A 13,974-nucleotide genomic window follows, 5' to 3' on the forward strand; every position below is an offset into this window, starting at 1 on the left:
GCTTGTCCTGGAGCTTTTATATATTCTCAACCTTTACTAACCATATTTTATTCATTTTTTTCAACTATTTTTTATAACTGTTTTCATTTTAATGCCTGATTATCTTTCTAACTTCTTAATTTAAAAGTTTTAATTGCAAGTTTTTTTTTTGTTTTCGTTGTGCATTAATGATTTTATTTTGTTTGTTTCTAATTGATCAAAAGCCCTTTGATCTGCTTTTGTTTGTATTAAAGTAACAATAAAAGAAGGAGTGGCTCAAAGACAGAACCCTGGGGTACTCCCTTTTTGACAGGTTTACTGTTCTGTCTCTTTAAGAACTGATGTTAAAGTCCTTGTCCTTGTTTATGAAGCTCAACAGCTCCATCAGTGAGGTTCTAGAATGTTCATCATCAAGCACAGAGAGCTTTCTGTCTTTGTGATGTCACTACATTCCGGAACTCTCTGAGCTCACAGAGTGTTTTTAAAGCAAACTACAGACCCTTAGCTTCTTAACCAGCTCTGACTGCTTCATTATCATCACTGATTAAACCACGTTTATTTCAATCGTATTCATATTTCTCCACCTGTAGACGTCTGACCTTTCGAACTTTAAAGAGGGGGAACTGTGCTTCTTTCAGTCTTCATTCTGTTCCTCTGGTGCCCCTGTAGTACCTTACATATAAACACGTAGAGGTTTGAAAATCTGCACCCTGTCTTGAAACAGGAAGTAGAGGACGTACCCTGACATCACTTCCTATCAGCATGTCCCAGGCCTCGTAGCGTCCCTTGTCCTGCCTGTAGAGCTGGATGGCCTTGAGGAACGCCTGCACCTCACACGTCTTCTTCTTCAGGAAGTCTGAGACGCAGACAGAGACCTGGGTAAATACCTGAATAAACCAGCTTCAGGTCTACAGAGTCCGCCCTCTGTGTCTGGGTCCTACCTTGGTTCTGGTGCCTGATGCAGTCCGACAGGATGGAGAGGAAGGCCGCCTGCTTGGCCTGCTGCTTGAAGCAGAAGTACGAGTCTCTCCTGTAAGGGAGGCGCAGGTAGACCGGGAACTGACCCGGCATCCCCGACAGGGGAGGAGCAAAGTCCTCCTTCAGGTCTGAGACACAAACACACAAACACACGAACACACGAACACACAAACAAAGAAACACACTGATTGATGAAGTCTGAGTCTGAGAGGTTATTTTTAAAGCGTCAGAGGAGAAACCCACAGAAAACTGACAGTGTCCTACTTTCTCACCATACCTCATGACTTCTTTACACAAAACAACTTTGTGTGTGTGTGGGGTGAGTAAGAAACCAGGCTCTGCTGTGTGTGTATGTGTGTGTGTGTGTGTGTGTGTGTGTGTGTGTCTTAAGTCCTCGTGGTGACAAAAACTCCCACCTGAGCTGCTTTTAGCCACATTAAACACCTGTGGGTGGAAGTTTATTCTTCATAATCACAGGGAGACACGTTCACAGTTTCTCCTCTCTGGGTTTAAAGATTCATCGAGGCACAAACAAAGAAACAGCCTGGATTAAGAGCTGCATCGCAACCAGAGACCGTTATTTTCTGCAGATTAATCCACACAATCAGAAATGTATCAGAAACATGAGAGAGGTTTTATATAATCGTCCCTTCATGAGGTGTGTTTGTGTGCAAACAGACAAAGAGGAGCGTTACATAAGGAGGTGATGTTATGAGGAGGTCACCGTCTGATCAGGTGACACATCTCTGATTTTCAAAACATCACAGATTGAGGTCGAAATCTACACTGATTCAATCACTGTAATCTCATTCTATCACTTTAATCTCATTCTACTCCTTTGATCTCATTTTTCTTTGATCTTATTCTATTCCTTTGATCTCATGATATCTTTTTGATCTCATTCTATTCCTTTGATCTCATTCTATCACTTTAATCTCATTCTATTCCTTTGATCTCATTTTTCTTTGATCTCATTCTATTCCTTTGATCTCATTTTTCTTTGATCAAATTCTCTCTTTGATCCCATTCTATTTCATTTATGTACTTTGATCTCATTTTCTTTGATCTCATTATATCTCTTTGATCTCATTCCATCTCTTTGATCTCATTATATCTCTTTGATCTCACTCTATTCCTTTGATCTCATTTTTCTTTGATCTCATTTTTCTTTGATCTCATTCTGTTCATTTGATCTTATTTTTCTTTGATCTCATTCTATTCATTTGATCTCATTTTTCTTTGATCTCATTCTATTCATTTGATCTCATTCTATCTCTTTGATCTCGTTCTATCTTTTTGATCATATTCTATTCCTTTGAACTAATTTTCTTTGATCTCATTCTCTTTGATCTCATTCTATTTCTTAGATCTCACTCTATTCCTTTGATCTCTTCCTGATTCCTTTGATCCCATTCTGATTTCTTGATTTCATTCTTTGATGTGTTTTATTTTCATTTCCCTGATGAGTTGAAGATCTCCAGCTCTAGTTTCCAGTCCCTTTTAGACTCAGCACAGTGTTTGTTATGGTCCTTGTAGAGTTGCACAGTGCAGGAAGTTGGGGGTGGAGTAAGAGCAGGACGAGTTCAACTGTCCCAAAGTCACTTTAAGGAATCCAATCTTTACTATTTCAATCTACAATCTTTTTTTTGTAACTCTAGCTCAAACTACCAGCCTGATTAATATTCCATGTCATGAATTAGAGTAGCATCATGCTAACTGAGCTAGCAGTTTCTCCTCTTTAGCTTAACGCGACCATCCATATGCGGTCACCTCACAGCTTCCGTCTGTTCTGTCTTTCCACATGTGAATGAAAGTCTTGGAAACTCTCATTTTCAGCCTCTTGAGGGAAAAAAATCATGCAACATATGTTTGAAAAAGAAATGGTGACTCACTGGATTCATCAGGAAAGCACTTGTCCACCATGGCCATGTACTTCTCCTCTGTGGTCAGAACAGTGCCCCCTGTAGGCAGCAGCGTCTGCCGCGGGGGAACACCTTTGACAAAAGTCTGAGAAAACAAGAAGAAATTCATCTTTAGTGGAAAAACAGAAACTGAAACTTAATGATGGACGTGATCTCTCTGTTGATAGAATCAGCTGACGGCGCAGGTTTCCCGCTCACCTCCAGGCTGTCGTGACACTCCAGGCAGTAGTTGGCTCTGACCACCACGTACCGCTCCCTCCACTTCCTGGTTTCATCGAAGAACAGGATGAGGTCTTCATACAGCACGGCGCCCGCTTCAGGTGACTCCTGGTACACACAGAGAGTTCGACATGAGCACAGCGTAAATAAACGTTTGGTTTGGTCGTCTGGGATCTCTCTGCTGGTTTAAGGAAAAAGGTTAAAGGGTTAAAGTTTAACTTCAGAGACTTTTTAACCTTTGTCTTATCTGTAACTTTTTGTTTAGTTTAGTTTAGTTTAGTTGTAATTTCTTCATGGCTTCATTGAGAGAAACAGCTGACTGTGGTCGGCATAGCGATGAACATTTCTCGAGTGTTTCCTGATGATGCAGCTGAGAGCGGTGGTTTGACGACACAGTGAAATCTTGGATACATCAAGACTGTCCAAAAGGTACGAACAGGTCGCACAGAGAACTCACCAGAAGTTTCTGAGACATAACCCTGGATTTACGACCAATTTGGTGTTGATTACGGTGACACCTGTGGTCAGAATCAGTATTGTTTTCTCAGAATGAAAACTCCGTTTCCCATGTGCACTATCGCCCACTGTGGTGTGACAGACCTCTTGCCAAGGTGTGCATTAGATCTTCATGTTAACTCTACTTTTCATTGTTGTCACCTGTTGACACCTGAAGACACCTGTAGCTACCTGTAGCCCCCTGTTGTCACATGTTGCCACCTGTCATTACCTGTAGCCCCCTGTTGTCACCTGTAGTCACCTGTAGCCACCTTTTGTCACCTGTAGCCACCTGTTGTCACCTGTAGTCACCTGTTGTCACCTGTTGTCATCTGTTTTCACCTGTTGTCACCTTTTCGTCACATGTAGCCACCTGTAGTCATCTGTTGTCATCTGTTGTTACCTGTTGTTACCTTTTTGTCATATGTTGTCACCTGTAGTTACCTGTAGTTACCTGTTGTCATCTGTTTTCACTTGTGACCTGTAGCTACCTGTAGCCACTTATAATCACCTGTAGTCCCCTGTCATCACCACTAGTCATCATGGCCACTCATTGTCACTGGTTGTCACCTGAAGCCACCTGTTGTCACCTGTTGTCACCTGCTGTTACCTTTAGTCACCTGTAGTTACCTGTTGTCACCTGTAGTCACGTGTTGTTACCTGTGGTCACCTGTAGTTACCTGTAATCACCTGTAGTCACCTGTTGTTACCTGTAGTCACCTGTAGTTACCTGTAATCACCTGTTGTCACCTGTAGTCACCTGTGTCACCTGTTGTCACTTATAGTCACCTGTTGTTACCTGTTGCTACCTGTAGTCATCTGTTGACATCTGTTTTCACCTGTTGTCACCTTTTTGTCACATGTAGCCACCTGTATTTACCTGTAATCACCTGTACCCACCCGTTGTCACCTGTTGTTCTGAGTCAGTCTCTATAAATCAGGAGAAACCTGACCCCTCTGTGTGGCTCAGAGCTGAGCAGTGTTTCAGGTTTTGAACACACCTGTCAGGTGTCCTGATGGATCTGTTACCTGTTACCTGTTTCCTGTTTGAGCTACCTGTTTGTAAGGACACGCTGAACCTGCGAACATCAAACATCCTCACCCTGTGTTTGAGCAGCTGTGTCATCTTCTCCTTCTGCGGCTCCAGATCATCCTCCACCTGGGAGAACCGGGCCACCGAGAACTGCTTCCTGTAGTACGGACTGAACTCCTTCAGCTCGGCCTGGGCCTGGCCTGCAGACACAGAGACACGGAGACAGAGGGTTTACGATGAGGACGGTCTGAGGGGTCAGGGCGGGTTTTTTTCTGCTATTCTCCCAGATTGACTCTTCTTTAATTTTTATGGGGTGCCGATTCGATTTAAATTGCGTTTCCTCGATATTTAGTTTTTTGCAATTTTTAGCTTGCTTTTTAACACCAGACCATGAGAAAAAGTTAAATGTCTACGGACTATATCAGGAGCCAGGTTTTCCCCAAAAAATGTTCATCACATGTTAGTTAGAGAGAAACATTTCGCCCTCTGCTGGAGAAAAGTGGAAACGTTTTTCCAATCCAGTTTATAAACAAAGACTGAAACGAGGAATTTGAATTTGAAGAGAAAAAAAAAAGTTTTTTTGGAAAAGGATCTTGATGTTGTCACCGAGCAGAAAAGATTGTAGGATGTGAAACAGCCCATCACTCAGACCACACTGCCCCCGTGTGTCTCGGAGGAGTACTGCAGAGCCACACAGACACAGGCAGAAAAAGCAGAACACAGGAGGCCACAGCGTAATATCAAAGAAGAAATCAGCTGAATAGATCCTTCAAACTGTTCATGAGGAAAGCATGATGGATCCAGAACAACCACAGGTGGACTACGAGCTGGACGCGGACCGAGGAGTGAGTCAATCCAAGATAGTCCATCTGGATCTGCAGGTGTCGCTGCAACAAGGGGCTGTTGTCTTAAATCCTCCAAACTGAGGAGAAACATCAATGAAAAGAGCAAAGTCATGTTTTCACGCAGAGAAAAAGACGTCAAAGCCCAAACTGAGCTGACACAGGCTGCTGTGTCTCTGTGAACCTCTCCTCTCCTCACTCCTCGAGAGGAGAAACCTCTGATTCCCTCCTGCTGCATGGAGCCAGCTCCCGACGTGCAGGGACTCAGTTACTGAGGAGCAAAAACAAAACAAAGAGAAAACAAAGAGAAAACAGCTCCGTCAGCACCAGGAGAAAGTTTCCTGTGAACCACATCACACCGAGCCAGGAAGGAGATCCCTCAAATGAGTATTTACTCAGCTCCTCATCCACAAACTGGATCAGGGGATTGTTGGTGCTCTTTAAGGATGAGCGTGTCTGAACGTGCGGCGGCGGCTGATAATGTCGGGTTCAGGCTCTGTCATTATCTCCGTGAGAAGCAGCAGGATGTTACAGATCAGAGCTCAGTAAGAGGGGACAGCTCCTGGTTCTGGATCTGGATCTCAGGGGACCTCCTTGTTTTTTCCTGCGCCCTGAACAATGCAGCGTGTTGAAGGTCAGCGCTGTCTCACGTCGACCCCATGACCCCGACAAGACCACCTCAGCTAATCACTGTGGATATCCTGCTCCCAGACCAGGTCTCCATCCTCTGAGCTGGAAACCTCCAGAGGAAGAACCATCCGGAACCTCTGCTCTGGCTCCTGTCTCTTTAAGAACTGATGTTTAAGTCCTGGTTCTTGTTCTTAAAGCTCTACACGGCCTTTATGCTGCAGCTCCATCAATGAGGTTCTAGAATGTTCATCATCAAGCACAGAGAGCTTTCTGTCTTTGTGATGTCACTACATTCCGGAACTCTCTGATCTCTATTTTTGACGGAAGCTAAGGAGCTGTTTACACAACATTTCACCCAAAAACACAAAAAAACAGTGGAAAAAATTGTTTTCATGGAAATTTCTGCAAAATGATTAAATTAAAAAAAATTCAAAATTATTTGACACTTTTTTTTTAATTTCTGAAATTCACTTTTTTTTTACTTCAAAATTGTTTGCAATGTTTGCAAATTTTTGAATTTTTTTTTTTTTACAATTTTTTTGAATAAATGCATTAAATCAAAACTGTTTTTAGAAACTTTGTAATTATTAAAAACTTAAAAAACTTAGACATTACATGTAAAAATGTATTAATTCAAAAAAAACTTCTCATTTAGATATTTTTTTTCACTAGATTTTAACTATGTTTAGAAGTTTATCCACTTTACAGTCTGTTTTATGAAGATAAAGTCGATTTTGTGGCACCAGAGTGACTTTAATGTATCAGTTAGTCAAAAAACAGTGGAAAAAAAATCTCTGTTTTCATAGATATTTCTGCAAAATTATTAAATTTAAAGAAAAGTTTGGAATTTCAAAATTTTCCTGACACTTTTTAGTAAATTCCTGAAATTCACAATATTTTTTTTTTTATTTCAAAATTGTTTGCAATGTTTGCAAATTTCTGTTTTTTTTTTAACTATTTTTTTTTAAATAAATGCATTAATCAAAACTGTTTTTAGAAACTTTGTAATTATTAAAAAAACTTAGACATTACATATAAAATTTTATTAATTAAAAAACTTCTCATTTAGATATTTTTTTTCACTAGATTTTCACGATGTTTAAAAGTTTATCCACTTTACAGTCTGTTTTAAGAAGATTAAAGTCAATTTTGTGGCTCCTGAGTGACTTTAATTTATCAGTAAGTGAAAAGATTGCACTCTTTACAAATAATTTTTGTCTTTTTCAAATGGAAAGACTGAGAAAACGCTTCAGGAGGTGTACGGAGGAAATGAGGGGCAAAGTTCATCTCGAGGACTCAAAACCTTTTCTGTACGTTGTGTTTATATTTGATTTAAGCTCCTACTTCATTAAAATCCAGAATAAAACTTAATCTTTGTTCATTTTGTTCAACTTAAAACTGTTTGAATTTTCTCTTTATTACAGGAAGTCCAAATACTGCCAGAAACTAAAAGCTTAGGTCTGAAAAACAGGGCAAAAACAAGAACTGACAGCGTGATCCTTGACTCTTTAAAGCCAAAATAACAACAACAACAAAGCGTAAACAAACACAGTCTGCTGTGTGACACTAAGGTGATAACAGCTGCTCCACAAACTGCTTCGCTCTGATTGGCCAGCCCTCTGGAGACCTCGGTGTTTGAGGCCCTGCCCGGTGAGGAGATCTTAATCTGACGTGCTGAGCTTTGAAAACCTGCACAGGTGTACTCTGAACATCCCGCTCCAAACCAACCAGCTTATGTAACGTTAGCGCCGTGATGTAAACTGAGCCTGTTTTTCTGCTTCTGCTCTCTCAGGCTGGAGGTTAACCTTCACCCAACAAAAGGAAGTGGTGAGTCACTGGGGGAGGATGGTAACAGCTGCAGGTTTCCCCTCACAGACACCTGGGACTCTACAGGGACTCTGTGAGACCTCCTCTGAGCTGGTTTTGGTCCACGCTGCCCTCAAACACTCCTCCAGATGACCTTTAGAAGACGATTAGTGTTTCACAGCTTCTTAAAGAGTGGAGTGCAGCACTTCCTGTGTGAATTATTCAGGAGACAGAGAGTGGTCCAACTTTTCTCTGTAACCTATGAGAGATTAGTCTCATTTTTTGAGGCAGCAGCTGAACACAAAGAGGAAGACCTTTTCCTGACTCTATTAATAATAAAAATTTCACCACGCCGGAAAGACAAATTTCTGCTCCACTGCTTCGTCAGCGCTTCAGTCAGTTTCTGTTTTTGTGCCGCAGCAACAGTAACCATCTCCACATTTCTAGGAACTTCTCTTAGAGGAACCAAAAGCTTCCTGTGTTTCCATCCAGGCCTGAACAAATCAGGTCCAATCAGGTCAAACCAGGTCAGTGATGCATGTAGAAGAAATAAAACATAACTGCAATACACTACCAGACCAGAAGAGGGCAGTTCGCTGTAGATATTATTAGCTGTAGCTGTAGCTAAAGCAGAGTTAGAATAGAATAGAATAGAACTTTATTGTCATTGTAACAATACAACGAAATTGAAGTCACAGGAGCAATCAAGAAAACCAAAGTAAGAAAGTGTAAAGAAAGAGCAGCACAGCTAGCTCGTCCATCTTATTGGAGATAGATCTTACGTTCCCAATAACGATGGATGGAAGGACAGGTCCATGTCGTCACTTCTTAGCTCACACCTGAGAACCAGCACGTCGTCCTCACCTCTTTCTCCTCACCTTGTGGGGAAACATCCGGCCTAGCACCAGTTAGCATTGACATGCTACAGGCTGCTAACAGCTGAGTTCACATGTAAACAATGCAGCCATGGTTACATGTAGGATCTCCAGACAAACACAGGAGAAAAAGTAGTAAAAATTTCACTGAAGACACAAAAAGTTTGGTGTCCATGACCAACAAATGAATCACACAAAGTAATGATCCACTCCAAATGCAAAGATGATGAAAAAGAGACGAAAAATGACAAGAAACAGGCAAAGAAAAGAGAGAGCTGCTGCAAAAAGCAGCCATAGCCAACAGGGCAAATAATTGTTAGCCAACAATTCAAACATGGCTGATATTTACGCAGCGGAGCAAAAGATTTGATATCTGATAAAAACATCCTGATGATGGTAAAGTTGCCAAACTGTGTCAGGAACAGGAAATAGGAGCAGATATCATCACCTTTGAACTGGGATCATGAGACAACGCTGATTCAGCACAGAAACCTGAATTTCTCTAAGTTGAGAGGAAGAAATCAGAGCTGTCCTCAGTGCTGCTCTGTTCCTCTTTGTTTTTCAGGGACTGCTCAGATTAATCAGCCCTCCTCTTCATGAGCCATCTGCCTCTTTCTCATTTGTTGTCCCCTGGCACCATAAAAACACCAACTCCATCTGATTATTGTGCAAAGTGGTGAGAACAGATTGTAAGGACGTTATATAAAACCAATCAGAGGGAGGGAAAGAGCCGTAAAAGCAGCGTAAATGGTTCGTGTGGAGCTAATGAGCCGCAGCAGAGAGAGAGAGTCGCACAAACACGTCCTCACAGCAGCAAACGGGCGGCAAACACACTCACGCTGTGGTTTTATGAAAGTGGAGCCGTGTTTACACACACTGCTCTTATAGCTGTGACGTAACGCCCACAGAGACAGACAGAGGGCTGATGGGAGCGCTGGCTCCTAGTCTCGCTCCTGTAAATGTGAATATCAGAGCGTTAGCATTAACTCAACAACCAGACGTGTCGACTTACTCTTCACAATAAAGACAAAAAAGTGTAAAAATTCTACAGGTAATTAAAATCTAGTGCAGAATTACCTAAAAAGAAAAAATATTTTTAATTTATTAAATTGCGAATGTGATGTATAAGTTTTTTTATTTCAAATAAATTTGCAAAACATTTTTGAAATTTAAAAAAAAAATTGCAAAGAAAGGGAAAAAAGTATGTGTATATATATATATTTATATATATATATATATATATATATATATATATATATATATATATATATATATATATATATATATATATATATATATTTGAAAAATTAGCCAAAAAAATGTAAATACCACAAATTTCAAAATAATTGAATTTTTTTTTTCTTTTAAATCTGGAAGAGTTCTGAAATTTTAAAAATTTGCAAAAAGAATTAAAACATTTTGAAATTTAAAAAAAAATTGCAAAGAAAGGGGAAAAATGTAAATTAATTAAATAATTAAATTAAATAAATTTGAAAAATTAGAAAAAAAAAATGTTAATACCACAAATTTCAAAATAATTGTTTTTTTTTGTTTTTTTTAAATCTGGAAGTGTTCTAAAATTTTAAAAATTTGCAAAAAATTTAAAACATTTTTATATTAAAAAAAATTGCAAAGAAAGGAAAAAAATATTAAAAAATATATAGAAATATGAAACATTTGCCAAAAAAATGTTATCATGAATTTCAAAATAATTGCATTTTTTTTTTAATCTGGAACTGTTCTGAAATTTTGAAAAATTGCAAAAAATAAAAATAATGCTAATGTCTTACCACATATTAAACTGCTATACTGACAGTTTACGCTAATAATAGCTACAGTGATGTCAGAGCAGAGTGACACATTCACAGCTAACAAAAGCTATGCTAAGCTAATGTTACAGGATTCAGACACCACAGAATATAGCTTCTGAATTATGTAAGGTTAGCTTTTTTTTTTAGCTTTTTTTAGCTTAGCTGTCTCATCACTTATGTAATGCAGTCCATGGCGGTGAAGTCTGTTTGCTGAGAGTGTGTCGCCCTAATCTGACGTCAGATTATCATCACTCTGTAAAAACGTGTTCGCTTTGGACAAAGAAACAGTCGCTCTGACCACGACAGGGTCGACAGGAGAGACGAGTGGAGAGGACGGAGAAGGAATCGAGTGGCGTCTCGTTTCTTAGTCTCCTGGCGTCCCTAGCCTGTTTCTGAAAAAGATATTTGAAGCAGATCAGCTGTTGCGGCCATATTGGAAGTAGGGCGATGATTGGCCCTTCATCTTGAAATCTGAGTTTCTGTCTGGTGTGGCCTTAATCCTGTCAAACTAATCCATGTTGTCAGTGTCTTCTAACTTTAATCCTGCAGATTTAACTCTTTGTTTAACTCTTTGTTTGCTTAAGGTTTGTCAGCACAGAGCCACAGCTGTGCCGCCTTAAAGGGACAGAGTGATGTATGAGCTCGTCCTTTGGTACAGACTCGGTCTTTGTGTGATCGTCTCCGTCCTATTGTCACTTCCAGAACAATCATCCCACCTTTTCTCTCTGATTCTAGCCTCCACCTGTCTGTGAGTGAAACACACCTCCACCTGTCTGTGAGTGAAGCACACCTCCACCTGTCTGTGAGTGAAGCACACCTCCACCTGTCTGTGAGTGAAACGTACTGATTGTCCCTGTGAGTGTTTGGTATGTGAGGTATGACACAGCCTCGGTGCTGCAGCTCCACGCAGGGCCCCGGTTTCTCTGGAGAGACCAGCTCAACCACCTCCAGGGCTCACAGTGACACTCAGCAGGTGATCAATCAGTGACTGCAGGTTATAAAGATGTTTTTAAAATCACACCAAGTCAGGTGAAACACATCAATCCATGCTGTGAAAGCCGCTCAGCAAACACACGTTGGTGTAAAAACAGCAGCGTGTTGAGCTGAACCTGAGCAGACAGACTCAGCTCAGCAGAGCTTTGAAAGATTTCTGCAGAGTTTCTCTCCTCGCCTCTAACCTCAGGACCAAAAATAAAAACACAGACCTGCCCACAAAGAAGAGCAGAGGAGCTTTTCACACAGGAAACGTCACAGCGCTGAGCGCAGCACGGACTGCTGATGCCGTCACCTCCTCTCTGAGATGATCTCTGCATGGTTCATCGCCTCCGATGGCTGCAGAGAAACGTAGCATTGATGCTAACACAGGGGTTAGCCATCTTTACTTTCAAAAGGGCATTTAGCCTCAGCTCACCTGGATTAAAGTCATTCAGGAGCCACAAAATCTACTTTATCTTTACAAGAAATACAACAGAGAGTGTAAAAAAAATCAATTAAAAAAAACCGCAGGAAGTACAAAAAAAAATGAATTTCCAGAAAAAAAATTCGAAAAAAAGAAAATCAAATAACTTTTAAATTTAAAAAAATTCACAAGATTTTCAAAAAAAAAATCAAAAATCTTTGAAGTTTAAAATAACAGGAAATAAAAAAAATCAAATAGTAAAAGAAAAAATACTCCAAATCAAAATTTAGAAAAAATAATTTAAATTTTTTGAAATTTCAAAAGTGTGCAAAATTTCAGAACTTGCACAAATTAATAAAAAATTGGAAATGTAAAAAAAATTGGCAAAATTAAAAAAATACAATACATCCTCAAAAATCTAAACCTTGAAAGATTTTCTGTTATTCATAACTTAACAACTAAAAAAAGACTGTCAAGAGTAAAACAAGAGTAAATTTGAAAAAGTTTTAAAAAAAAAAGAAAATTTAAAAATCGAAGGAAAAATGATACAAAAAAAACTGCAGGAACTACAAAAAATTGAATTTCAAGTAAAAATTACTGAAAAAAGAAAATTAAATAATTTTTGTATTCAAAAAAACTTTACAACATTTCAAGAAAAATTCAAAATTTCAAAAATATTTAAAATGAAAAAAAATCCAATATTTTTTTTTATTTCAAACTTTTTAAAATTTTGAAAAATTATTTAAAAATTTTGAAATTTCAACAAATTAGTTGGAATTTAAAAGACTTTTGAATTTCAAAATTTGCAAAAAATAATAAAAAAATTGAAATGTAAAAAGATGGCAAAGAAATTCTCAAAGATCTCAATTTTTGAAGGATTTTCTGTAATTTATAACTTTACAACTCATCCTATTTTGTGGTGTTTACTAATCTCTTGCCACATATAGAGCATATATACTTGTCCGGCAGGCTGGCAGGTGTTGTTTGTACCTGCAAACACAGAGTCTCAGGAGGTCTGGGGATGTGGATTTGGTACCGTAAAGTCCACCAGTCAGACTAGCTTGTTTCTGCAGCAGGGGTGAAGCTAACTCACTCTCAAGTTTTTATAGGAAAATATGTCTCCTGATAGAGTCTGTACAGATCATCATCATTCAACTTTTTCACCTGGTCTGGAGTCAAAGGAGCAAACTTAAAATCACAAAAATCATGAAACTCCAATCTGTTTTTATCAGAGACTTTATGATTTATCCTCCGAGCCCTCCAGCTGAACCGTGAGTTCATAAAAACCTCAAAGAGCTTTAAAAGATCAGCTTCAGGTTTATGAGAGTTCATTAGAGCCGAGCTGTGGTTATCTGAGGTTTGGGCGTCGATCCCTGACATGTCCACACATGTCACACACACACACACTACAAACACACACACACGACAAACACACACAAACTGGTGACAACTTTCAACAGTTTCAGATTCCTCAGAGTTTGTCTCACGTTTCGTGAACAAAGACGATCAGAAAGTGTCAGAGAGCTTTGCTGAAAGACGGACGAGAAGATGAGAAATGATCAGTTATTCTCTACATTTTTTCAGCTGCTGGTCAGTGGGTTCATTCAGAGGAGAGAGAGAGTGTGTGTGTGTGTGTGTGTGTGTGTGTGTGTGTGAGTGTGAACAGTCAGGAAACACTCGAGACACCGAACAAGTTACTGCAGGACAGAAATGTCTGACACACATAATGAGCGTGTGTGAGGGAGGGGGCCGTGTGTGTGTGTGTGTGTGTGTTGGTGACACAAATATGAGTGTTCAGGTTTTTTGAGAACACACCAGCTTCAGTTTCAGATTCTGTTCTGTGTGTTTCAGACGTCATAAAGCTCGTACTGAAGAGGATACGGAACACAAAAAAAAGGTCAATTAATTATTATTATTATTATTATTTGTATTATTATTATTATTATTATTATTATTATTAATTAATTTGTTTATTTTTCTATTTA

General features: G+C 39.3%; 1 protein-coding gene across 2 annotated transcripts in view; it reads right to left on the reverse strand.

The window, feature by feature from the left end:
* Positions 1-13,974, reverse strand: part of LOC141788541 (protein Niban 1-like) — a 45,685-nt gene that overhangs the window by 16,732 nt on the left and 14,979 nt on the right. For both annotated transcript variants that reach the window (XM_074667400.1, XM_074667399.1), the window contains exons 2-6: positions 4,696-4,826; positions 3,078-3,206; positions 2,850-2,964; positions 921-1,085; positions 720-835 (exon numbers count right to left, since the gene is read on the reverse strand). In XM_074667400.1, the coding sequence (XP_074523501.1) occupies positions 720-835; positions 921-1,085; positions 2,850-2,964; positions 3,078-3,206; positions 4,696-4,826 (656 nt within the window). The remainder of the gene's footprint in view (positions 1-719; positions 836-920; positions 1,086-2,849; positions 2,965-3,077; positions 3,207-4,695; positions 4,827-13,974) is intronic.

Source organism: Halichoeres trimaculatus, unplaced genomic scaffold (assembly GCF_033239565.1).
Source record: "Halichoeres trimaculatus isolate MK-OKI-2021-1 unplaced genomic scaffold, fHalTri1.1 fHalTri1_scaffold_4, whole genome shotgun sequence".
Classification (NCBI taxonomy): Eukaryota; Metazoa; Chordata; class Actinopteri; order Labriformes; family Labridae; genus Halichoeres; species Halichoeres trimaculatus.